Source organism: Symphalangus syndactylus, chromosome 9 (assembly GCF_028878055.3).
Source record: "Symphalangus syndactylus isolate Jambi chromosome 9, NHGRI_mSymSyn1-v2.1_pri, whole genome shotgun sequence".
Lineage (NCBI taxonomy): Eukaryota > Metazoa > Chordata > Mammalia > Primates > Hylobatidae > Symphalangus > Symphalangus syndactylus.
In genome coordinates, this window is record NC_072431.2 from 76,106,566 (window position 1) to 76,134,193 (window position 27,628).

General features: G+C 40.4%; 1 protein-coding gene across 6 annotated transcripts in view; it reads right to left on the reverse strand.

The window, feature by feature from the left end:
- VSTM2A (V-set and transmembrane domain containing 2A) overlaps positions 1–6,175 on the reverse strand; it is a 29,077-nt gene extending 22,902 nt beyond the window's left edge. For 3 of the 6 annotated variants that reach the window (XM_055293122.2, XM_055293124.2, XM_055293125.2), the window contains exons 1-3: positions 5,379–6,174; positions 3,397–3,563; positions 1,197–1,247 (exon numbers count right to left, since the gene is read on the reverse strand). In XM_055293122.2, coding sequence (XP_055149097.1) covers positions 1,197–1,247; positions 3,397–3,563; positions 5,379–5,457 — 297 coding nt within the window. In that variant the 5' untranslated portion in view covers positions 5,458–6,174. Of the gene's footprint in view, positions 1–1,196; positions 1,248–3,396; positions 3,564–5,378 lie in introns of all 6 variants that reach the window. The other 3 variants (XM_055293123.2, XM_055293119.2, XM_055293120.2) reach the window with 2 other exon arrangements.
- Between the last annotated feature and the right edge of the window lie 21,453 nt (positions 6,176–27,628).

The following is a 27,628-nucleotide window of genomic DNA, read 5'->3' on the forward strand; positions in this document are numbered from 1 at the left end:
ACTGGCCTTTAGATGATAGGGGGACGGGTGAAGGGTGAAGGAAGAATAGTCACCAAGCAATCTATGTAGTTATATATGTATGTGAAAAATATAATAATTAAGAAAAAACTATATTTTACCAATAAAGCTTTTCTATATTGTAGGAAAACAACAGTTTCTGTGATGTAAGAATAATTGAAGTATTCTAAAAAGTCAGTAATTTTATGAGTTTTAAATCAGAGTCCATGGTTGATATTTCATCTTTGTCATTTTTTTCTTCCCTGTTGAGATTACACATTTAGATCACAGAACTACATTCTGTGTATATTTGTACATTTTTAGTTATGATGTAACTCCAATCTTCTACCACTTTACGCTATTGTAAGAGCCTTAAAATACATTTTCTTTTAAAATGTAGGTCATTGGGATTTTAGATTTCTAAAAACAAATAATAACAATATATTTATGCTTAACAGATTTCCTCCTTTTGTATTACATACCTATTTCGTTTCTATTTATCAAATGAAGCAGTATTATTAATATTAACTGATGCTATGCGGCTTCATTTGAGGTATAGTAAAAAAATAAGACTTTCACTTTTTAAATTTTACGCACACTTATTAAAAGTAATAAGCAATAGTGTGGAACTGTAAGTTTACATTTTCAATAGGTCAAGCTCCTATAATAATGGTTTTACATTTATATTGGCTTTTGGCATTATATTTATATATTCTTAATAACAGCACTGGAAATACATTCCATGCATTAAAGTGACATTCAAAATTTAGTTGCTTAATTTCATCACAGTTTCAGTATCCCGTTGGATGCTTTATATTTTTCTCCCTAAAAATATTTTCCTATGTTAGTATTTTACTTTCTACCAAAATATAATTATTTCCATAATTTTGAATAGATATTAGCATTGTATTTACTCTTACTGTTAGGTAAGTTACAAAAAGCAAGGAAAGAAAGTGTCACACAACCTCTCTGGATAGCAAACGATTCTCTAGAATGTTTAGACATTTACGTGACTAAAATATGTAATTTTATTTAGGGACTCTAAACGTGCTTCCATTTGTATGTATCTAATGAGGCAAGCAAGGGGCACCCGGCTGTCCGGCTGTCCTGCAGCGCTGGCAAGCCGCCTTCTCGGGGACAGGGAAGGGCTGTGCGTCCCGGGCCTGGGCCAGCGGCCCTCGGCGCGCCCCCGCACTCACGCTGATCTTGGTCCCGTCGCTGTCCGGGTCTCTGTCGGGCAAGAGCTCCACCTGCGGGCAAGGAGCGAACACTCAGTCCCGGGCCAGGCCCGCCCGACCACCCGCCCCCAAGCGAGCACAGCCTTCGCGGCTCCGGGCAGGACCGTCAGGGTGACCTGGGGACAGGGGAGCGACCAGGGACGTGGCCACCCCTGTCCAGGCCCCGACCGCACCGCCCCCACGCCGTCCGCGGCGCACCCCACGCCATCCCCGGCACACCCCACGCCATCGCCGCGCTGTCCCCGGGGCCGTCCCGGCGCTGTCCTTGCCGCGCGGAGGCTGCGCTCCGGAGGCGGGGCCGGGAGCCGCCGGGTCTTTTTTGCGTGTTGACCCATGCGGATGCGCGCCCGGAGGTGGCGCGGGCGCCGGGGGTGGGGCGACCGGCATGAGTGAAGGTGAAGTGCCCCCGGACGAGTTTTCGCGCCTTTGTTCCGGCCGCCATCCCGCCCGCCGTCCCGCCCCGCGCTCCTGGCCCCAGTTTCTCTTGCTGGCTCGCAGGGACGCCGCCTCTCGCTCAACTAGGTCTCCCTTGCCCGGACCCCCTTCCCCTCTCCCCTCCTCCCGCTATTTTCCTTTGCCTCATCTCCTCCTTTCTCCCTCTCTTTCCTCACCTCACCACCCTCTCTCCTGTCTCTTCCCAACTCACCCTCCGTCCCCTCCACGCTCCCCGTTCCCCTACTCCCTTCTCTCCTCGCTTCCTCTCTCCTCTTCCTTCTCTTCTCCACTCTCCTTCTCTCCTCTCCCTGCCCCTTCCCTACTCCTCTCTCCCTCTCTTCCTTTCCCTCCCTCTCCCTTCCTTCTGTCTCCCTTCCCTCTCCCTCCCTCTCTGCTTTTCCTCTCCTTCCCTCTCTCCCTTCTATGCCCTCTCTCCCTCATCTCTCTCCTTCTCCCTCTCTTCCTCCCCCCTTCCCCCTCTCGTTCTCTCTCCTCTCCCATCCCTTCCCCCTCTCTTACCTCTCTCCCTCTCTCTCCATTCTTTCTCCCTCTACCCTTCTCCTTCTCTTCTTTCCACTCCAATTCTCCCTCCCTTCCTTCCCCCTCCCCTTCTCTCTCTCCCTCTCGCCCCCTCCCTCCTTTTCCCCTACCCTCTCTCCCTCTTCTTTCTCTCTCCCTCCCCTCTCTTTCCCTCCCCTCTCTTTCCCTTCCCTCTCTCCCTTTTCCCTCTTCCCTCTCTCCCTTTTCCCCCCTTCCCTCTCTCTTTCCCCTTCCCTGTCTCTTCCCTCTTTCCCAGCCCCTTCCTCCTCCCCTTCGCTCTCTCCCTCTCTCCCCCGTCTTTGACCCTCTCCTCCTCTTCTTCTCTCCTCCCCACTCCAATTTTCCCTTCCCTTCTTCCCCCTTCCCTCTCTCCCTGTATCCCCCTTTTTTCCTCCCTCTCCCCCCTTCTTCTCCCCTCCCCACTCCAATTCTCCCTTCCCTCCTTCTCCCCCTCCCTTCTCTCTGTTCCTCTCCTCACTCCCTCTCTCCCTCTTTTCCCCTTCCCTCTCTCCTTCTCTTCTACCTTCTTTCTCCCTCCCTTCTCTTTACCTTCCCTCTCTCCCCTTTTTCCCCCTTCCCTCTCTCCGTCTCTTTCTCCTTCTCTGTGCCTCCCCCGTTCTCCCCCTTTCTTCTCTTCCTCTCTCCCTCCTCCCTTTTCCCCCTTTCCTTCTCTCTCCGTCTCTCCCCGACACCCCACGTATCTGTTAGAGGTGGAGGTGAGAGGAGCTGGCCGCCCTGGTTCTCTGGTTGTTCAGCCCGGGGGCTGGGGTCCCAGATGGTGCCTGGTGCCCCGAGAAGGGAGAGGGGGTGGGGCGGGGGGGTGGGGGCCGCCCACCGATTCCCCTCCCCCTCCTTTTGTCCTGGAAAGGGGCTCGCGGATGTCCCGGGATGTGGCAGCGCGGTAGGGGCAAGGCGGGCATCTTCCTAAGTACCAGAACTTACAGGAGGAGGCGCTTCCCGGTTTAACAGGAAGAAACTGGGCAGCAGGACTTCCTTCTGGGTTTTAACTTCGCGTCCCCAGGACAAATTCCCTTTCCCTCCCTGGAAGCCCTGGGGGTCACTCGCTTCCACAGAACCGGCAGGTCCCCAGGGGTGTCCAGGCAGCACCTCGGCCCCCAGCCCCAGGCCGGACACCCTGAGGACCGGGCGAGCGAAGGGGAGACGCGGGGTCGGCGGGCTCCGCTACCTGCGCGCCGGCCCCCTCGGCTCCGGGCTCCAGGTCCTCCGGTCCCCGCAGGAACCACCATTGGATCTCCAGATACACCGAGGCGGAGCCGCTCTGGAAGGCGCAGGACATCTCCACATTCTGTCCTTCGGTCGCCGTCACGTTCCGCGGAAACTCGGTAAATTTTGCTGCAAAACAGAAAGGCATCCTTTTGGAATATCCACACCCCTCTTACCAGAGTCTCTTTCCTTGAGAGCTCGCTACGTTTTTCCTGGACTTAAATAGCAACAAAACCCCTCTCTTACATCCTCGGCTTCGTCTGGTTCCCCCAGCCCCCTTCCTTTGCCTCTTTCCCGTCTAACTTTTGGTATCATACCTAAGTCACTATGTTGTTGATCAAATCCAGATAATGGAAAGGTTAACAAGCTTGCCAATAACTCTTAGCCAAGATCCCCGCAGGTAGATCCAAATACCTTTTGTCAGATTGCAGTATTCCACAAAATTTACTGAGTCAGTGAGGTACAATTTAGGCAATCTGTCAACTTGATATATGAGGAGACTCTCTTGCCTCTAAGTTTCTAAACAATCTACCACTAACTGGATGTTTCATGTAACAGAGTAGATCATGATTATCTGTCAAAATGCACATTCCTGATACATCAAAACGGTTATTAGCAACACCAGTGAAACACGCCTGCAGCAGTGAAACAAGTTGCACAGTTTATAAACTGTATATGTTTCCTTCTCTCCAAATTAACCTTTATTTTTTCCCATCAAGTCACTGTATTTTGAATTGCCATACATCTTAAGATGTAATGATCACACATCCAGGCTTAGTTCAGATTAAATATTGTTTAGAAGTCACTATGGAGATGTTTCTCAGCCTTTTCATTATCAACCTTGACACTACTAGTTTGCAAGATTCATGGAACCCTGGTGAAACTCACAAAAATATAATGCCTCCTTCCTCCTAAAGGCATTTCTTGAACATGCAATGCTCTTATATTGTTACCAACATGGTTGTTCTTATCTTATCTAAGGGGCACTTTGCAAAGAGCTGATGGTTCCCCAAAAATAGTCCTGGAAAGATTTGTGTGGCCAATGGAAATGCACAACCACAATGTACACTTATGGAGAGGAGGGCTATGGGGACTGCAGAAATGATTTGGGGTGGATGCACTCCTTCCCCCACCCCTCACCTCACCCCCGGTTTAAAGAGAGACACGGTCTCTTTTCAACGTTTTATGAAATCCCAAAAATGATCTCTAGTGAAATGAAACTATATTTATACCTAAAACAGGGAAGCTATTAAGGAGACATTCTGATCGGAAAAGGACTTTTCTATTCTAGCTGGCAGAAGGAGTATGGCATTTCTGCTTGCAGAAGTGATGCAGTCCTTTGGCAGCAGAGATGTGATCTGTTCATGGTGCTGAAACGACCACTGCAGCCCTACGAAGTCCTGAACAATCGGGTTCAGCAGGCTGCTGCTGTTTGTCATGCAAGTTGTGACTTTTTATGGGTCCTCAGAGGATTCTGTCCTTCGATAAACACACATACAAAAGGAGTCACACGGACCTAGAAAAGGGAAACTCTAAGCCCAGTCTGACTACACAAGGAAGAGGGACTGGCAATGGAGAGTCCCCATATCCAGCCCCGTGTTTGTTTGCGATGATTATGTATGCATGAGTGGCTACCCTGTGCATGCACACAGAAAGCACACACACGCGCACACACACACACCACACGACCCTGTGTTTGTGCTCACCGAGGAGCCCACCTCATTGTCAGGCACCAGCCAGATTTTCTCTCCAGCCTAGCTTGTCTACAGTTTAATAAACTTTAAAGAAAATCGTGAAACGGAACACTATTTATACAGCCTAAGCCCACTGTTACTTGCTAGGAAGCTTATTCTGTCTGCCTGTGCATTCTTTTTGAGTGTAGGAAACACACACACACACACACACACGCAAGCAAATGTATATTTGCCATTGAGCAAGACTTACCTTGAGAAGAAAGCCCTTGTTGTACATACAAAACGGAAAAGAAAACAAATCCAACATACACCAAAAAGATCCCCATCATTCCAAAAAGGGAGGGGGGGTCACATCGGTGTTGCCAACAGCCGAAAAGCCCTGAAAGAAAGGCGTGCGAGTGGATGGCAGGCTCAGTCTCAGAGCCCTGGGCGCGACACTGCAAACATCCTGCTGCTTGCTCGGCGAGGGCTGGCTGTGGGGAGAAGGGATTGCGATTCTGGAAGGTTAGAACCAGCTGGCTGGGATTCAGCGAGGCTTCCTGCGGAGCCCAGGCTGGAATCGCTGGGAAGTGTCTCGGCTGCCTGGTTGCCTGCTTCCAGCTACCTGGCAGCTCGTCCAACGTCAGCCCGCCGCTCCGGCTTGCGTGATCACTGCCCTCCCTAAACACGGAGCCGGCTCGGGAAGTGGGGAGTGGGCAAGTGGGGCGGGCTGAGGACTTCGCTGGGCTCGCGGCGCCGCAACTTTTCCCTCTAATGGCTGCGATGATGCCTTTAACTCTGTGCGCGCTGGACAGCGCCCCGCCCGGGAGCTCGCGCCGGGCGGCCGCGGAGGGCTCAGGGCTCGGCGGCGCCGCCGGGGTCTCCCTTCTGGAGAGCAGGGACGTCGGTTTTTTTCCACTTTGCTTCTCTCCCCCATCGGGTGTCTTTCTGGCTCGGCGGATCAGATCGCTCGGTGCCGAGGAGGACAATACAGTGGCGGGATTGCGGCGCTGGCGGGGGGCTCGGAGCGAAAGGTTCCGGGAGGGAGTTGGGGCATTGCTGAGGACCGGGGAGCAATGGGATGGGGGAAGAGACGGGTGGGCTGAGGAAAACAGCCATTTAGGGAAATGCCGCTTAACCAGTTATTAACTGCTCCAACCAGGAGCATCACATGCTACGATTTCACAGGAATTTCTTGCTGAACAGCCTTCAGTACAAGCAGCCCATGCAGGAGCCATATCGCTCCAGCTGGCAGACGGAGAAGAGAAAAAGTACAAAAAGTCACGCATTGAGGGAATTTTCTCGAAAGAAAAGCCCACCATACTATGTTTACTTTTTTAAAAATTATATACCTCCTGCCTTCTTTTCTTTCATCTTCCACGTATTTTGGAGGGGGGAGGGGTTTTAAATACCATTGAGGTCATTACGTGATTTTGTTTTGTTTATTTGCTTTTCTTTTGCATAGCACGATACGTATGTAATGTTCCCTGGGACTAAGTGAATAAGGAATCTTATTTTAGACACAAAAAATCACAATAAGTTTCAGAATGTGGAACAAATCTACTTATCTGCCTTGGTGAAGATTTGAGATGTACATTCTATTTTTTATGAAGAACTGAAACAACAATGTATATTATGTTAAAGACTCTATCTGTCCTTATGCAATCCAACTATTAGTGGATTTAAATCTTTTTAACACAATTAATAGGCCATCTAAGAAGAGTACACATTTTTTCTTCCCATTATTATTTCTATGCAACTATGCCACAAATTTTCAGTATTAGTTTGAAATATGAATTAGCCTTAATAATGCTATCAGGAAGCCAATGTAGGGTACGTATTTTCATTTTACAGATAAAGAATTTGTAGTTGGCTAATGCCTTTACTAGCCAGAAAAACAATTAACCTTAACATAGCGGTTGCATTTTAAATCACTTATCTTCTATTGCTGAATGCAGCAATAACTTAAAGCTCAGAAAACTAAAGACACAATAAAGTCATCACAATATTATTTATTTTCCGAAAATATATTTATTTTTTACTGTGAGTAGGGGCAGAATATGGGATTTGGAGACAATCATGGGAGATATTTTATATCTGTTCATGTTTAGGCCAACCAGACTCTGTATCTTCCTTGTATTTAGCAAAGGATTTTGAAGTTTATCGTTCTAAGAAAAGAAATCTCTTTATGTTCAAACATTCATGGACAATGAGTTCAGAACATAGAAACATAATCCAAGTTAATACACCGGAACCATACTAAGCATTACTTGGAAAGTAAACAACAAAACCTTGCATATGCTTTAAATGTTATGCCTAGCAGGATGTTTTCAATGTGCTAACATGATTTTGGCTTTATTTCAACCTTTAGCATAAACATGGATATAATATGTCACGGAAATGACCTGACTTCAAGGTTATCTGCTGTTAAAACTGTTCTCAATATAAAGGGCATTTATTTTAAGTAAGAGGAGTTCTAAATTAATTTAGCAACGCATTTCAATTATTTAAAAGAAGTACTTGATCACTGTAACAATAAAAGTGCAATAAAAATAAGCTTAAGAGTGTGGAAAATAAAGTGTGAGAAAGCTTTTATAGTACAAATAAGCCATTGAATTACTTTAAAAGAAAGTTATAAGCATTTAAGCTATGAAGGAAACAAGAAGAAAGGAAGGAAGAAAAAAAGGAAGGAGAAAGATGAAATTGGAAAAGCCTTTTGTTCTCCTTATGAAAAGTGCCTAATAGGTATTTTAGTTGTGCCAATGTAGACCAACGTTTTTTCTTAAATATGTGTTATATCATCTCAAGGACTGTAAATAGTGCTAATAAACATGTATGCATTATCTTCTGTAGGTCATTTGCCTTGTTAATGACAAACTGTCTCTATGTTAACAGTTTGAAATGAGAAAATTTAATTGAGAAGTAAATATATTCAGTATATCACATGATCACTGTTCTGAGACTAGGTCCAATTCTTTATACAAGTTCTTGTAAAACACTGTACTCTCCTACAAGATTGGAAGTAAATTATCAGGAAAGACTTATATAAGAGAAATATAAGAGATATAAGATATAAGAGGAATATTTCCTGCCCATTTCTCCTTTGCCAGAATGATTGCTGATGCCTTATCCTATAAAAATAACTGCAAATCTCTTCTTAAAAAATACCTACTGATAGTGCTCCAAAAATCAAATTCTACCATCTCACTTTTTGATTGCTTTGTTATCCTCTTAATGAGCTTTTGGTCATTATTTTGCTTCTTAAAAATTCAGACATTTCCCCCCAAAACCTAAAATGGGAATGTTTATCTGAATATGCTCTTTCCTCAGGCATAATAAAATCTGTTGGAGATCATTCCATTGTGTTCCTTTGGCATCTTATTTAGATTATATTTATTCATTTTTTTACATATTCAAACTTGGTTAACTTACTCTTTCAAACACTGTTTCTTTGTGATGTCTGTAGGCTTCTACATAAACTTTGAGAGCAATTGATCCACCTAAGAGCTAAACTGGCGAGAGGGAGGGTCTTTATATTTTGTGGCTCTGTCCTTTTCTCCTAAGGATTTGGAGACATTTTTCCATCTTGAAGTTGAGGGAGATCACTGTATTTGACTCCCATAGGCTCATGATAGAATGGCTTTCCATATCACACTTTCAAAATCTGTCACAAGTTGAGGCTTAAGAGCCAATGTAAACTTTAAAAGTTTTTCATAAGTAACTGGAAGATACAAAATTAGATATTTCTTTTAGAAATAACTTTTAAAATAGCCATCTAAAGAATTGGAAGACAATCCTCACTGAGTTAGATGAGCTGTTCCTGTCCATGCCCTTCGATGTGCATCCTACTGTGTTCTTGAACACTTTTTTGGAGATGATCAAAACTGCATATGAGAGAATATTTCAGGGTATTGAGAAACATTTTCACTCACAATCTCATTCCTGGATTAAATTCTTTTCTCACTTCAGGAAATAAAAGGAAATAGTACAGAGTCTTTAAATGTTGAAGCAATATAAAAAATATCCACAAAGAAATTCTATTTCATTTGAAGAAAATAAGAGTGCAGGAGAAAGCTGCTAACTCATACTAACCAAAGATGAGCTTTTCACATTTGCTTTCCACTTAATTATACCAGTCAATGCTTTGGCCTGCTGAATGTACCAGTCTCTCCCTGTTGCAATTTCAAAGACACAGGAGAGTCTGTCACATGATAATGATGGAAGAAGCAACATGAATAATACCTCTTTCCATATGTGTACGATGTCTTCACAGCATGTGTGAATTTCAGAATTGGAATAGAGTTTAATAAGCAATTAATACAAGCCACTCATTCTACATATAAGGAACCTGCCATAACTAGTCACTTGTGTCACAGAAGCAAATCAATACTTTATTTCTTCAGGATCCTAAGATCTAAATTGCTTTAAAGGTAGGGTAAAACATTAAGTGTCTTGAGGCAAGCAAATAAAAGTTGTTGTTTACTAAGAAAAATACCACATAAAACAAAATTAATTGCACTCAAACTCTTTTCTAGACACTGGTGAACAAGTCTTTTAAGGTTCCAGAATCCTAGATAGTCCCCACATCTCAACACAACTTGTTGTTTCCTCAGAGCTTGTGTTTTATAAAGTAAACAATTGGTAGAGAGAGAATAACTGCTGGCCACTGGAAGTGTCAAACATTTTAAAGAGGCAGGTGACCTATGTGGACACTAACTGCCCATTACATGGCTACTGTTGATTTTAATCTTCCAGATGGCATTTCTCCTTTTATCTCTTCCTTGTATACATGACTAAAATGTAAATTACTTACATCTGGCTTTCATTCTATGGAACTCTGTGTAACTTTGTAATTGGAGTTCACGAAGTTAGACCTCAAATTATTCATGAGGTCATGTTACATCATTTTAAATCGTAATATCTGGCTTAGAGGCAACATCCAGGAAAGGCAAAGGGAAGCCTCAATATCACAATCCGCTTAGATGCCCTCTACAAAACTCATGGCCGCTTACATTCATTTTTTTTTTCTCTTATGAGAAATTAAAATGGGCTCATGATCAAAACTAAGCTGTGCCTCTCAATTTCTTCATTAGCAACACAGTTAGCATCAATATTATGTGTCCATCCCTTTGTGAAAAAAACCTTCAGCTACAGGCCACCAGGTAAGAAAAGCTGAGGATGTTGTGGCTGAATCTACTGTGTCAGAAATGCTCCTTCCTGCTTCAGAATTATGCTGCGGTTAAAGCTCAGGATTTGTGATATTTAATAATTTCAATATATGTGTTTCTCATTAAAAATTCTGTTATGGATTTTTAGCATGAATAACCAAGTAACTGCCTTCCATATCTATTTTTTGTGCAGCAGATAATTATTCAGAGAAAGAAAACAAAACTATGAGAAAAGCAGCAATTTTTGATAAAGTCTATAATTTCTAAGTTTGTCTATGGTTCTATACCTCTATTTACAGTTTGAATGAATGTAAATAATGACTTAAAACAATGCTTTTGGAAATCTTTCAAGAAACAAAACAAGTTATAAACATTTAGCTAGCCCTACATTTTTTAAGTATACACATTCTCAGTTAAAAGTGGTTTCTGGTCCAGGTGCGGTGGCTCACGCCTGTAATCTCAGCACTTGGGATGTCGAGGCAGGCAGATCACGAGGTCAGGAGTTTGAGACCAGTCTTCCAACATGCAGAAACCCCATCTTTACTAAAAATACAAAAATTAGCCAGGTGTTGTGGCACATGCTTGTAACCCCAGCTACGCAGGAGGCTGAGGCAGGAGAATTGCTTGAATCCGGGAGACGGAGTTTGCAGTGAGCCGAGAGCATGCCATTGCAATCCAGCCCAGGTGACAGAGCGAGACTCCATCTCTAAAAAAAAAGTGGTTTCTGAGTTCTCCCAACCTGGAGTCAAATTTCCTCTCAGTATTTATTGTCTATATGTTCTTAAGCAAGTGGCTTACCCTTCCCAGACCTCACCCACTTTCCTTGTAAATAATAGTTCCTGTTTCATATTTTGTGCAGATCCATTGAGATAATGCATGCAAATGCTTAATCACAGTTTCAGGGATACAGTAGTGTTCAATAAAAGCTAACTTATTTTTATCATCATTTATCCCTATCTTTGACGCATGAACCTGAGGCTTTGTAAAATTCAGATGGAATGAAAAGGGAGGTCTCATTAAACCTTATAGTGATATTTTTAGGAGAATGCATGGGAATATTCTGAGCTTCTCCTGAGGCAAACTGTGGTAAGTATACTCTGTGGATATTGAGGAATTAAGAACTAATATTTGAAAGAAAAACTGAAATTAGTTGAAAACAAGACTACATAAAAAATACACTAGGGCCTTGAGACTATATTTATGAGATATGTGTGAGAAGAGGGGCAGGGCAACAGTCTGGAGTTCTATATTTGATTTAGCAGTGTTCTAGCAGAGTTATTTTCGGAAAAGCGTTTTGGTATGATTCCAGTATGTATGGAGCTCCCACCCATCCTAAAGTAAACTGAGCCAGATATGTTATTAAATGGCGATGAAGTGATTATTTATGATAATAAACTTGATTGGAGTTATTCAGGTCACAGTAGGAAGGGCTCAGTGACTTAGGAAAGGGATCCTAGTCATCACAGAGCTCTGTGTAGTCCCTGGACTCTTAGAATCCTGAGAATTAGGGGACCATCATGGAAATCCTACGTTGGTTAAAAATGTGACACCACTAGAATGATACTGATTTATGTCAGTTGTCCCATTGTAATTATTAATAGCACACACTTTTATTATACTGTCAAAAGCTGTGCCCTTTGGATGGTAAATGATATGACTACCCTAGCTAAAGAGTAGTATGAAGACCTTAGATCCGATATCAAGTTAAGCATCATGACTGGGTAACTGGCAAGGTACAAGATGAAAGATCATTCAAGAGTCTTATAGCTGGGCGTGGTAGCTCACGCCTGTAATCCCAACACTTTGGGAGGCCGATGTGGGCGGATCATGAGGTCAGGAGTTCAGCCTGACCAACATGGTGAAACCCTGTCTTTACTAAAAATACAAAAATTAGCTGGGCGTGGTGGCATGCGCCTGTAATCCCAGCTATTTATTCAGGAGGCTGAGGCAGGAGAATTTCTTGAACCCAGGAGGTGGAGATTGCAGTGAGCTGAGATCTCGCCGTTGCGTTCCAGCCTGGGTGACAGAGCGATACTTCGTCTCAAAAAAAAAAAAAAAAAAAAAAAGAGTCTTATAAACAGAATTTAGTTGGGAGGTTATTTGAGGTGGATAAAAGTAATTTTTGATCCCAAGTCAGAGTGTTCTAAATTCAGGAGTAGGAGTCGGCTTACATTCTCTTTGGAGAGACCTATAGGTCCTGTGGGAGTAACCCCAATGGCTGGGCTGAATCATCAATTAGTCTTGGTAATTGCTAAGATTGGGCAAAGACACTTTAGATTTAAGGAAACATGGGTACAGGAAATTATACTTTGGAAACTGCACTGCAATTTAAGAAGGAGAAAAGAAAAAGATAAAGTAAGTCTTCAAAATTTCCTGGGATTTGTGCTATATTCAGAGGGCTTGATTTTTAACTGTGAATATTGTGTTTGATGCTCCATACTGAGAGGGGTGGATATGTGTGTTGTGTGCATGCATGCACGTGCACGGGAATGGTGTGCTGCAACAATGAATTTCAGGGGTGTGATAGAACTGGAGAGAAGGGAGTAAATGTAAGAGTAAAGGGAAAACTGTAGCTGGCACTCTTTTAGTTGCAGTCTTTTAGCCAGACAACATGACTGGACAACATGTGCTAGATACCCTCATTCTCCAAGCAAGATGTACCAGCCTTCTATACTCTATGGGACCCTCTCTTTTCCATAGTGGTCCAGAGCTTCTCCAGTTCTCTCCATTGCATCTTAGAGTTCTCTCTTCTTCTTCTTTTATTTTTTTTTTGAGATGTCTCACTCTGTGGTCCAGGCTGGAGTGCAGTAGCATGATTTCGGCTCAACGCAACCTCTGCCTTCCAGGTTCAAGAGATTCTCCTGCCTCAGCCTCCCAAGTAGCTGGGACTACAGGCATGTGCCACCATGGCAGGCTAAATTTTTTTTTTCTTTTAGTAGAGATGGGGGTTCGCCATGCTGGCCAGGTTGGTCTCAAACTCCCGACCTCAGGTGATCCACCTGCCTTGGCCTCCCAAAGTGCTGCAATTACAGGCCTGAGCTACCATGCCGAGCCTAGAGTTCTCTCTTCTAAGATTAGAGACATAGAGAAACTTCTCTATGTCTTCTCCCTCTTCAGTAAATATTCTCTCTCTCTCTGTCTCTCTCTCTTTCTCTTCTTTCTCTCTGTCTCTCTCTCTCTCACACACACACAAACACACACTCAGTTCTTAATAGAGATCTACTCTCTGGATGATACCACATGCCTAGTCATGTTTCTGTTGACCAGATCTCAAGTCTTTTATGTTTCTTCCCAGTTGTGTATATTGGGTAATACTATGTATCAGTAGTTACATATTTAGTTTCTAGGTGCATCACGATTAATGGGCCACAAGCAGAGATCCATACCGGATTAAAACCCCTGGATGGCCATGGCATTATTTGGCTTATTACTGCACTTTTGTGCTTAAATGTTTAAGTGCTGCCATGAAGAAGTCATCCCCATCAAAAAAGGAGCCCATTACAATGTTGCACTACAGAAGGCTAACCCCACAGAGCTGGCTTTATGGAAGCTAGTGATGCTTCACTGATAATTGGTAATGTCTTAGAGAACAGGGTGTCTTCTGAGCCCTCCCAGGGAATAGTGGGAAGGTAAATGTGTTTCACATAATAAATACATACAGCATTCCTATCTTCCTGAATCTTTGGTATCTGTCTCCATATTATACTATGGAAGTTTATAGTTTTAACTTCTGTGAATGTAAGCCATCTTTAAATCCACGTTTCAGTTACCGAGCCAAGCAAACTCTTAGAACCACTTTCAACTTCTAATGCTAGCATGGTAAATCTTGGATCTCATTTAGTGAACCACTTTAAGAAATTAATGAAAATGTAATAAAATTAAATATCAATTTGTGATTATTATTTTAAAAATTTCTTAACACAAAAATATGAGAACTGTCTTAACATTAAGAAAGACATCTATTACATATCAAAATCAAATATCATATTTAACAGCAAAATGTTGATGTGTGCCTCTGAGTTTGGGACTTAGAAAAAATGCCCACAACCTTCAGAACCATTCAACATTGTATTGGAGGTACTAGCTAACAGCACATTAAATCAAGAATAATGAATAAAATATATAAGAATCAAAAAAGTTGAAATAAAACTGACAATATTTGCAGTTGATATGACTATATATGTAGAAAATTCAAAATCTAAAGATAAATTGTCAGAATTTATACATAAATTTAGAAAAAATTGTTGCATATAAGGTCAATGTATCAAATCAATTGTATTTCCATATCCTAGCAACAAAGATTGACTATTAAAATAGTTTAAAAAGATAAAATTTACAAGAGAATAAAATTATCAAACACCCATGAATAAATCTAATGAAAAAGTGCAGGTTTTCTATATAGAAAACTATTAATGTGTTGAGGGAAATATAAGAATATCTAAATAAAATGAGGATATTTTCATCTTCATTGACTGGAAGACACTAGTTTATGTATTTATGCAATCTAATAAAAATCTCAAAAGGTCATTTGTGGTGATTGACAAGCAATTTTACATTTCTTCTGAAAATTTTTGAAGATAAAGAATAGCAAAGATTTTTTTTTTTAAAGAAGAGAAATTGCCGTAGTCAATTTGGGCTGCTACAACAGAATACCATAAGGCTGGGTGGCTTAGAAATAACAGAAATTTATTCCCCATGATTCTGGAGGCTAGGAAATCCAAGATGAAGGTGCTGGCAGATGGTGAGGGTGCACTTCTTGGTTTATAGATTATTGTCTTCTCACTGTGTCTTTACCTGAATATACATGGTGAAAGAGCTCTCTGGGGTTTCTTTTATAAGGACACCAATTCCATTCAAGAGGTGTTCACTTTCATAACCCAATCATCTTCTAAAATCCCCACCTCCAAATGCCATCACACTGGGGATTAGACTGTAACATATTAATTTTGTAGAGGACACAAATATTCAGACCATAGCAGCTATGATGCCTTGATCTACTAGATATCAAGACAATATAAAGAATTGTTAGGACATTGTCATATTAGCACGAGGTTAGAGAAATGAACAAATGATATTAAAGGAGATAATTTAGGCATCTGAATGTGTATATATGGACTTTTGTATATGATAAAGGTGAGATTTGAGGTAAATAATCAAAGGAAGATATTTTCTATAAATGATGGTCGGTCATTTGGATGGCTGCATGGAAACAAAGGAAAATACGATTCCTAACTTCAAACTCTGTTCAGAAAAAATCTAGGTTTAATATGATCGAAGTTAGAACATCAAAACATTAAAGTTCCTAGACAATAATATGGAGGTAAATACTCTTGATTTTGGTATAGGGAAGTATTGCTTAAATGGGGTTAAAAATACCACCCAAAAAGGAAAAAATGGACAAATTGAACTCCATTAAAATTAAGTTCTGTTCACCAAAAGACACTATTAAGAATGAAAGATGTAGAGTAGACTGGGAAAGCTCATATTCAGAATATATTAAAAATTTCCATAGATCAATAAGAAAAGGCATACTATTTTTTAAAATCAACAAAACACTTTACACTCACTTCACAAGAGAGAATATCTAAAAAGTGAATAAATACATGAAGCCATTTCATCTCTTTAGCAGCAACTCAAATGTAAATGAAAGCACAGTGAGATAGTATGCTCCCATTAGAATCCCCAAATTTAGAAGATTGTTATTTTTAAGTATTATTTCAAGTATTGGCCTGTGAAGGAATATGTGAAGCAATATAGGAAGGCTCATGCAATGTGGTAGGAATACCACCAAATTAGTACTAGCACTTTGGAACACAGTTTAACATGTCTGCTAAGTGTAAGATGTGCTTACACTATGAACTCTAATTCCATTCCTAGGTATATATGCAATAGGAATTTGTGTATCTGTACACTAAGAAACTTATGCAATAATATCACAATAATTACCTGGCATAATCCATCATAGTTATCTTTAAGAGGTCAAGACTGTAAATACCCCTAATGTCTATCTACAGCTTAATAAGTTGTGGCATATTCATATAATTAAATATCAGACATCAAAGAAAATCAACAAGTATAGCTATAGACAACAAAATTGATAAATCTCATAAATGTATCGAACACAGGAGGTTCGACGCAGAAGAGCACATACTCTATGGTACCATTCAGTAAAGTCTTAAAACCAGATAGAGCTATACTATGGTAATAGAAATAAATACTGGAAAAGTGAAAGGGGTGTCATGTGGGCAGAGGCCCAGCGGCTCTCATCATATTCTATTTCTTGACCTGGGAACTGGTTCTATGGGTGTTCTCTGTGTTGATTTGTTGATCTGGACATTTATGTTTTCTGCAGTTTTCTTTAATAAAAAAACCAAGAAATTCAAAACCATTACCATTAAAATGATATCATGAAACATTCATTCTTAGTAGTCTCAAATGGGCCCTTGGTGTTGCTTGTAACTCTATTATTTTCACAGCAATAATTATAAATCTATTAACTCTATTATTTTCAAAGTAATAATTATAAATCTATTAATCCCTTACTTGGTTCACTCCACACTCTCCACAGTTACTATTTCACACTCTTGCCAGCTACCCCTTCCTTCTGCCTCAAGAGCTCTCCTTTTGTGATAAAAAGACACTCACTATTGCTGCTCTAAATATTCAGTAGAGGCTATGGGAGGAAAGCTCCTTCAGCTTTCTGTCACCAAACACACAAACTTATCTGCAGGAGTGAAGCTAGCATTGTTAAGGCAGCAGTTTTTTTAGTAAGAATTAAATTATGTTCGGAGTGATGAAACCCCCCAAATAACACTTTAAGCAAGATTGAACTTCATCTACCTGTCACACAAACAATGTCTGGAGGTCAGAGATTCAAGGCTTTTCTGACATTCTGCTCTTTGAAGTCTGAGAGAGGCTGAATGTGGTCCTCATTTTTGTGGTTCAATGTGCCCACATCTACATTCCAGACAGCAGGCCCGGAGATGGGAGAGGGCAAAGGACCAATGTGATGATGGTCACAGGACTTGAGGCAGCTGATGCAGGTTCCCCAGGGGTGGTTTCCAGCTGTTCTGTTGCTCTGTGGCTCACTCCACACAGACTCTGTTGGTGTCACCTTCTTCCCCAGATGGTCCTTATGGGCCGAATTTAGGCTGGTTCTCAGATTGCTTTCTCTTTTATAATATATCCATTTTCCATTCACGACGAATCCAGTGTAATCTGGATTGAGCCAACAGAAATGCACTGAAACTTATTTCACCAAGACTAAAAAGTTCTTGCAAAATACATCAGTGAACATTTTTCATGTCTTATCTAATTGGACCTCTCAACATAATTTAACTCTGATGGCCAACTCATGCATCTAAAACTTTATTTTCTCTTGATTTTTAAACATCACAGTCATCTATTTCTCTTCCTATTTCCTTGGCCGTCCCCAGTACCTTTTTCCAAGGCCCTCTGTTTCTACCCTTCATTCTATGCTAGTACTTCTAAGAACTATGTCCTATGCCATATTCTTTTCATTCTTTACCCAAGCCTTAACAATCTCAGCTATTTCAATTTCAGTTACATCATTGAGAATTTCCAGGCCTATATCTTTAATTCAAAACTTCTCTTCTGAGATCTAGGACCATCTGACTATTGAAAATATTCACTTTAATATTTCCCAGGCACATCAAACTCAACATGGCCAGGACTTATCTTGTGATCTTCCCAAATATGTACTTATTTTGTTGTTTACTAACACAGCAATGGCATTATATTGCAATCATTCTGCAATTAAGAGAGCTTCAAGTCATCTTTCTTTTTTCTTTTTTTTTCCCCAATTTCCAATGAATCAACAAGTCCTGTTGATTTATCCTGTTATTACTATTTGAATTTCAACTCTTAACATCATTACCAGGCTACCTAGATTACCACACAACCTTTGAATGTGATTTTCTATCTTTACTGTTGCTTTACTCCGTATCTTTTCCACCCTGCAGTAATAAGGAGCTTCCAAAACTGCAAATCAAATATTATCTCTCTTTCAACATCATCACTGGAATAATTGCTGTAACATTTTGGGGTGCCATTCCTGCCTAGCTCTTTAGCTTTACCTCTTGTCATTGACACATTTAATTTTATCTTTTTTTTAATCTGATAAAAAGAATCTATGCTTTGTCAGCAAAAAAGATGTTTCTCTCCCAGAACAACGTTTCTCCCTCCACCTCTCCCATTTCTAGTTTTCACCTGGATCACTCTGAATCAACATAAAGATAACACTTGAATATCGCTTCAAAAAACTATTTCTGATCACTCTATGCTATAGTACACCTATTCTGTGCTTCCAATCACCTGCATTTCTTTATAAAACTTGTCATAGTCTGTGGTAATTGCTTATTAATATTCTATTTTCCATTACAGACTATTAGCTCTGTTTTTTCATAATTTGAGTTACTTTGCTCAATATTTTTCCTTTAGTTTAGTGTCTGTCAGAAAAAAAAAAACTGTCCCTGAGAAGGAGTAGTGAATACAACACAACAAAAAATGAATACCTAGAAACTGTGTGTACTTTTGTTCAATGCTAAGACCATTGGTGAGAAGAACAATTGCTTGTTTAATAATAAACCTGGTCTAAATCTATTATTCTTACATCAAAAAGCTTTAGAATATTTTTCACATCTGTGATTAAAAACACATGAAGAGACAAAGGCACAAACACAACCTAATTGAGAATGGATAGTATTTTCAACAAATGTTTCTTTCTCAACTCCATATGATCAATATAGAACTCCATAAGATCAATAATGTACCTAGACATATGCATTACACTATTCACAAAAATTATCTCAAAAGAGTAATAGACATAAATGTAAAATTCAAAACTATAGAACTTCTAGAAGAAAAATAAGAAAATTAATGAGATCTTGGGTTTTAGAATTAATTTTCAGACACAATACCAAAAGCACAATTCATAAAAGAAAAAAAAATTTGTTACACTTTATTAAAATAAAAACAATTTTCCTGTAAAAGACATTGTTAAGAGAATAGATAGGCAAGCTTCAGACTGAGAGACACTATTTGAGAAACACATATTTATAATAAAGAGCTTGTATCCACAAGATACAGAAAACTCTTATCTGAACAGACAACTCACACTAAAGAGGATATACTAATTGCAAATAAGCATGTGAGAAGATACTAAACATTTGCCATTTGGGAAATGCAAACTAGAACAATAATGAGATACTGCTATACCTATTAGAATGGCTAAAATCCAAAAACCTGACAATACCAATTGCTGGTGCGGATGCAGGGAAACAGAAAACCTCATCCATTGCTTCTGGAACTGCAATATGGTACAGGCCCATTGGAAAACAGTTTGACAGTGCACATTAGAGCTAAAATATTGTCTTTCTTATGATCCAGTAACTGTGTTCTTAGGTATTTACCCAATTTATTTGAAAATGTATGCCCACACAAAACCAGTATGCAAAAGTGCTATTAGAAACTTTATTCATAGTAGCTGGAAGCAACTAAAATATCCTTTAATAGCTGAATGGATAAACTGCAGCAACCAGACAATGGCATATTCCTCAGTGGAAAAAAAGGATGACTTATTAATTCATACAACAACATGGAGGAATATTAAATGCCTATTATTAAATAAAAAAGTCAGCCTGATATATGTACATACTGTATGATTTCAGTTATATGACTTTTTGTAAACATAACAGTGGTTGCTGTTGTTCAAAGTGGGTGGGAAGGTGGAATAAGTGAACATGAGAATTGTTTTAGGGGCCAGGCATGGTGGCTCACACGTGTAATCCTAGCACTTTGGGAAGCCAAGGTGGGCGAATGACCTGAGGTCATGAGTTCAAGACCAGCCCAGCCAACATGGTGAAACCCTATCTCTACTAAAAATACAAAAAAATTAGCTGGGCCTGGTGGCACACACCTGTAATCCTAGCTACTCGGGAGGCTGAGGCAGGAGAATCAACCAAACCAGAAGACAAAGGTTGCAATGACATGAGATTGTGCCACTACACTCCAGCCTGGGAAACGGAGCAAGACTCTAGCTCAAAAAAAAAAAAATTATTTAGGGTGGTGAAACTATTCTGTATTACACTGTAATGGTGGATACATAAAATAGTGTATCTTTGAAAACCAACTTTACAGCATAAAGACAACTTTAGTTATGCAAATTTTAAAAATTTAATTATGAGTTTAGTGATCCCAGGATGGAATGCAGAATATGAAGAAAGATTCTAACTCTCCTGCAAATGTTGGAAACAACTTCACTGAATGGGGTGAGGAATAGGTGCTGACCTAAGTTAATTTAGAAATAAGTAGTCTATACGATTAAAAGGAAAGGAAATACGCATAAGGACTATTTTCAACTAAAGACTTGAAAAAGTTGTTTCCATGGGAGTTAATAATTCTGAAACCACTACATATATACTGGAATTAAACAAATAAATGGATAGAAGATGGTTGGAAGCTAGGTTTCTCGCTATTAGAGTGGAAGATTACAAATAAGCAAGGGAGAAAGCTAGACTGATCCATGTAATAATGGATTACAGTTGGAGGCATCCAATGAATTTGTTTAAATTAGTATAAAAACAGTTGGTCACACATAGAAATAAGTATATATACGTGTGTAGAAATTGTTAGTATACACTTACATGTCTTTGCAGTTGAGAAATCCTAGATGCAAAAGTAACACTGTAGCAATGTGCACAGTTACCTCTCAGAAGTTAGTTTCTAATACCATTCTTCAATAAAATTAATAAGGGCCTCTTGGAGAAGTTCTAGGACTGGAGCAAAAAATACACAAGTTAAGCCTGGAGCATCTTGTAGTACCAGCAGAGAGTGAAGAAGTGCTTAAAACAGTAAGAATGATGAAGACATGTCAAAGAGACACAGGCGCCAACTGAAATAATTCTCAACTGTCAAAATTGAAAAAATTTAACAAAAATTAAGCAAAGTATTATTGTGTTATGAACCCTAAGCATAAAATAAATGTATTTGATTCCATACATGCATAGATCCTTGATATGGTATGATGAGAATGTTTTCATACTTCCGTGGTCTTCTTCCACTAAGTCCATAACCTAAGTCGAATTATGAGAAAATTATCATATTAATGTTTACTGAGAGACATTTTACAATTGCCTTCAAAACTGTGAAGGTCATAAAAAATAAGGAAAGTCTGAAAAATTACAACCTAAGAAAATATGATGAATAAATGCATTGTGATATACTGAATTGGATCCTGAAAGAAAAATAAAATTAGGTAAAAACCAAGGAAATCTGAATAAAATATAAACTACAGAAAGATAATTTATCAACATTTGTTTATGAAGTATAACCAAATAATTATACTAATGTAAGATGTTAATAGTAAGATAACTAGGTGTGGGGTATATATATGAGTTCTCTGCATTAACTGCATTTTTTCTGTAAATCTAAATCTATTTCAAAATTAAAAATGTTTACTTAAAAATACACAAAGAGTGATGTAAGCAAGGTGGTGAAACAGGAGTTTCTTGCACTTGTCCCCTCAAAGTAACATCATTTTGAAAAGCTGTCCATGCATGAAAATATCTTCATAAGAGCAAAAGAATTCCAATGAGTGACTACAACACCTGGGTGGAGCACAGAAATGAGAAGAGACACACTGAAGAGGGTAGGAAGTACAGTTTCAGATTATTCATGTCACCTATCCCCTAAGACCACAAGGCCACAGCACAGAGATCCCTCCATGATTGAGAAGGATAGTGAAGTGAGCCCCCAGCTTCACTGTAGGCCCTGGCACCAGGCCAGCCTCTGTGGATCCAAGTTCCAGGCCTGTGCCTGTAGACCAAGGCTCTAGGCTTGCCCTAGCATCAGGCTAGCCCCTAAAGAACCATGCTTTAGGCACACCCTGTACTGTGCTGGCCCCCAATCTAGACTCAAGGACTGCCCCATCTCCAGGTAAATTCTCATAGACCCAGGCTTCAGGCTGGTTGGTTCCACAGACCCAGGCCCTACTCCTCTCCCACAGACTCAGGGTTCAGAACTTCCCTTGCAGATCCAGGTACCAGGCCCACCACAGAGAACTCTGGCACCAGATACTTCCTCACGGACTCAGGAGCTAGGCCTGCACCCACAGACTCAGGATCGAGGTCTGTCTTCAGGCCAAGCCCTCCTTTCCCTCGACCCAAGAGTGAGGAAAACTTATTAAAGGGCTATCTTCTTCAGCAAGCTCGACCATAGGCCTCACTAATCAGCCTGCCAGGAATCTATGGATTGGCTGACTACTAGAGGGTTTTCTCTGCCAAATTCAGTTGTAAATACTGGAAGAGGTGCCCACTTCTTTAAATGTACGGGAACTAGCACAAAGACATGAGGGATCATAAATAAACAGGGAAACATGACACCACTAAAGGATCAAAGCAGGGCTTCTGGCAGATCATGGCATACAAGAGGCAGGACTAGATTGCAGCTCTGACTTGGACAGACAGAGCACTGTGTGGAGGCTCCATCATGAACTTTTGCACAGAACAACTGCAGGAATACATGAGAAAACATGAGAGGAACCACAGATCCCCTGAAGGAAGCGGATTGCTTCTGCAGGATCTGGGAGACACTCCAAATACTGTGAGTGCCCAAACTGTGGAAGGGGGAAGGAGAGATCGTCTGCCTTGGAACATACACCCCCAATGGGGAAACTGACTGCCTAGATTATGAGAGAAGATTCTGACCTTACATGAAGCTGAGTCAATTTAGAGAGCTGAGTGAAATATAGGGGTAGAGGAAGCAGCGGGAAAAGCCCTGGGAACTCGCTGGTCTCCCTAGCCAGCCATTTTTGCCTGGCCTCACAGGAGTCCTTTGTGAGGACAGCCAGAGGCACTGGGAAAAGACCATAGGGAGAAGTCCAGTTCCAGCTGAACTTTGTAACAATTTGAACTGATTGTAACAATTTGAACTGGCCAGAACTTGGGTGAGGGTGTGAATCTGGTGTGCAGACTCCACAGGTGGGGGCAGAAGGAAAGCCACAGCTGGGAGGTGGGTGGCCTCGGCAAGTTCTCAGTCCTGCTTGCCCATTGCCTGGAAACAGAGTTGGTACTGTTGTCGGGAGCACGGTGGGAGTGAGACTGACCCTTTGGATTGTGTGAAAGCTAGGTGAGGCCTGTGACTGCCAGCTTTCGCTCACTTCCCTGAACAACCTTCATGACATGGTAGAGGCAGCCATAATCCTCCAAGGAGCATAACTCCAGTGACCTGAGAACCTCACCCCCATCCTGGACAGCAGCTGTAGCAAGCCCCACCCAAGGAGAGTTAGAGCTCAGACATGCCTAACCCTGCCCCCACCTGGTGGTCCTTCCCTACCCACCCTGGTAACTGAAGACAAAGGGCATATAATCTTGGGAGTTCTAAGGCCCTGCTGATCACCTGTTCCTCCCCATACCACCACAGCTGATGCTTTCCGGAAAGTGCCACCTTCTGGCAGGAGGCCAACTAGCACAAAAGTAGTGAATTAAACCACCAAAGCTAAGTGTCCATTTTACCCCCCTGCTACCTCCACTGGAACAGGTGCTGGTATCCATGCTGAGAGACTCATAGATGGTTCACATCACAGGACTCTGTGCAGACAACCCCCAGTACTGGCCTGAAGCTGGATAGACTTGCTGGGTGGCTAGACCCAGAAGAGAGATAACAATCGCTACAGCTTGGCTCTCAGGAAGCCGCATCCATAGGAAAAAGGAGGCAAGTACTACATCAAGGGAACACCCTGTGAGACAAAAGAATCTGAACAACAGCCTTCAGCCCTAGACCTTCCCTCTGACAGAACCTACCCAAATGAGAAAGAACCAGAAAACAAACTCTGGTAATATGACAAAACAAGTTTCTTTAACACCTCCAAAAAAATCACATTAGCTCACCAGCAATGGATCCAGACCAAGAAGAAATCCCTGATTTACCCAAAAAAGAATTCAGGAAGTTAGTTACTAAGCTAATCAGGGAGACACCAGAGAAAGGCGAAGCCCAATGTAAGGAAATTATAAAAAAAAAGTACAAGAATTGAAGGGCGAAATATTCAAAGAAACAGATAGCATAAATAAAAAAACATTCAAAACTTCAGGAAACAATGAACACACTTACAGCAATGCAAAATGCTCTGGAAAGTCTCAGTAATAGAATTGAACAAGTGAATTAACCTGATCCAACAAAGACAAAGAAAAAAGAATAAGAAAATATGAACAAAGCCTTCAAGAAGTCTGGGATTATGTTAAATGACCAAACATAGGAATAATCAGTGTTCCTGAGGAAAAACAGCAATATAAAAGTTTGGAAAACATATTTGGGAGAATAATCAAGGAAAACTTCCCAGGCCTTGCTAGAGGCCAAGACATCCAAATATAAGAAGCCTAAAGAACACCTAGGAAATTCATCACAAGAAGATCACTGCCTAGAGACATTGTCATCAAGTTATCTAAAGTTAAGATTAAGGAAAGAATTTTATGAACTGTGAGACAAAAGCACTAGGTAACCTCTATCAGATTAACAGCAGATTTATCAGCAGAAATCCTGCAGGCTAGAAGGGATAGGAGCCCTATCTTCAGCCTCCTCAAACAAAACAATTATCAGCCAAGAATTTTGTATGCAGTGAAAGGGAGCTTCATATAGAAAGAAAAGATATAGTCTTTTTCAGACAACCAAATGCTGAGAGAATTCACTACTACTAAGCCACCACTACAAGAACTGCTAAAAGGAGCTCTAAATCTTGAAACAAATCTTGGAAACACATCAAAACAAAACCTCTTTGAAGCATAAATCTCACAGGACCTATAAAATAAAAATACAATAAAAAACAAAGAACACAAAAACCAAGGTACACAGGCAACAAACAGCACAAGGAATGGAATGGACCTCACATCTCAATACTAACATTGAATGTGAATGGCCTAAATGCTCTGCTTAAAAGATACAGAATAGCAGAATGGAAAGGAATTCACCAAGGAACTATCTAGTGCCTTCAAGAGACTCACCTAACATATAAGGACTTGCATAAACTTAAGGTAAAGGTGGGGGAAAAAGACATTTCCTGCAAATGGACACCAAAAGCGAGCAAGAGTAACTATTCTTATATCAGACAAAACAAACTTTAAAGCAATAGCAGTTAAAAAAAAAAGAAAGAGACATCATATAATGATAGGCCTTGTCCAACGGGAAAATATCACAATCCTAAACATATGCACCTAATAATAGAGGTCCCAAATTTATAAAACAATTACTACTAGACCTAAGAAATGAGATAGACAGCAGCACAATAATAGTGGGGAACTTCAATACTTCATTGGCAGCACTAGACAGGTCATCAAGACAGAAAGTCAACAAAGAAAAAATGGATTTAAACTATACCTTGGAGCAAATGGACTTAACAGATATATATACAAATTCCACCCAGAACTGCAGAATATACATTCTATTCAACAGTGCATGGAACTTTCTCCAAGATAGATCATATGATAGGCCACAAAATGAGCTTCAATAAATTTAAGACAATTGAAATTATATCACTCTCTCAGACCATAGTGAAATAAAACTGGAAATCAACTCCAAAAGGAGCCTTCAAATCCATGCAAATGCATGGAAATTAAGTAACCTGTTCCTGAATGAGCATTGGGTCAAAAATGAAATCAAGATGGAAATAAGAAAATTCTTCAAACTGAACAACAACAATGACACAACCTATCAAAACTTCTGAGACACAGCAAAGGCAGTGCTAAGAGGAAAGTTAATAGCCCTAAATGCCTACATCAAAAAGTCTGAAAGAGCACAAACAGACAATCTAAGGTTACACCTCAAGAAACCAGAGAAACAAGAAAAAATCAAACCCAAACCCAGCAGAAGAAAGGAAATAACCAAGATCAGAGCAGAACTAAGTGAAATTTAAACAAGAAAATACAAAAGATAAATGAAATAAAAAGCTGGTTCTTTGAAAAAGTACAACTGATAGACCATTAGCAAGATTAACCAAGAAAAGAAGAGAGAAAATCCAAATAAGCTCAATAAGAAATGAAATGGGAGATATTACAGCTGACATCACAGAAATACAAAAGATCATTCAAGGGTACTGTGAACAACTTTACACACATAAACTAGAAAGCCATATCCCAAATAAACACAGACGCTGAAACCCTTAACAAAATACTAGCTAACTGAATCCAACAACAGATTGAAAAGACAATTCACCATGATCAAATGGGTTTTATACCAGGGATGCAGGGATGGTTTAATGTATCCAAGTCAATAAAGGTGATACACCACATAAACAGAATTAAAAACAAAAATCACTTGATCATCTCAATAGATGTGGAAAAAGCATTCAACAAAATCCAGCATCCCTTTGTGATTAAAACTCTCAGCAAAACTGGCATACAAGGGACATACCTCAGTAATGATAAAAGCCATCTATGACAAACCCACAGCCAACATAAAACTGAATAAGTTGAAAGCATTCCCTTTGAGAACTGGAACAAGACAAGGATGCCCACTCTCACCACTCTTCTTCAATACAGTGCTGGAATTCCTAGTCAGAGCAATCAGTCAAGAGAAAGAAATAAAAGGCATCCAAATTGGTACAGAGAAAGTCAAACTGTCACTGTTTGCTGATGGTGTGATTGTTTACCTAGAAACCCTACAGACTCCTCCAGAAAGCTCCTAGAACTGATAAAAAAAATTCAGCAAAGTTTCCAGATACAAAATTAATATACACAAATCAGTAGCTCTTCTATACACCAACATCGACCAAGCTGAGAATCAAATCAAGAACTCAATCCCTGTTGCAATAGCTGCAATAAAAAATAAAATAGGAATATACCAAACCAAGGAGGTAAAAGACTTCTACAAGGAAAACTACAAAACACTGCTGAAAGAAATCATAGATGATTCATGGAAACACATCCCATGCTCATGGATGGGTACATTCAATATTGTGAAAATGCTCATACTGCCAAAAGCACTCTACAAATTCAATGCAATTTCCATCAAAATACCACCATTATTCTTCACAGAATTAGAAAATAAACTTCTAAAATTCATATGGAACCAAAGAAGAGCCCAGAGCAAGACTGAGCAAAAAACAAATCTGGAGGCATCAAATTACCTGACTTCAAACTATACTATAAGGCCATAGTCACAAAAACAGCAAGGTACAAAAATAGGCACATAAACCAATGGAACAGAATAGAAAGCCCAGAAATAAACCCGAGTACTTACAGCTAACTGATCTCCAACAGAGCAAACAAAAACATAAAGTGGGGAAAAGACACCCTTTGCAAAAAATGGTGCTGGGAAAATTGACTAGCCACATGAAATTGGATCC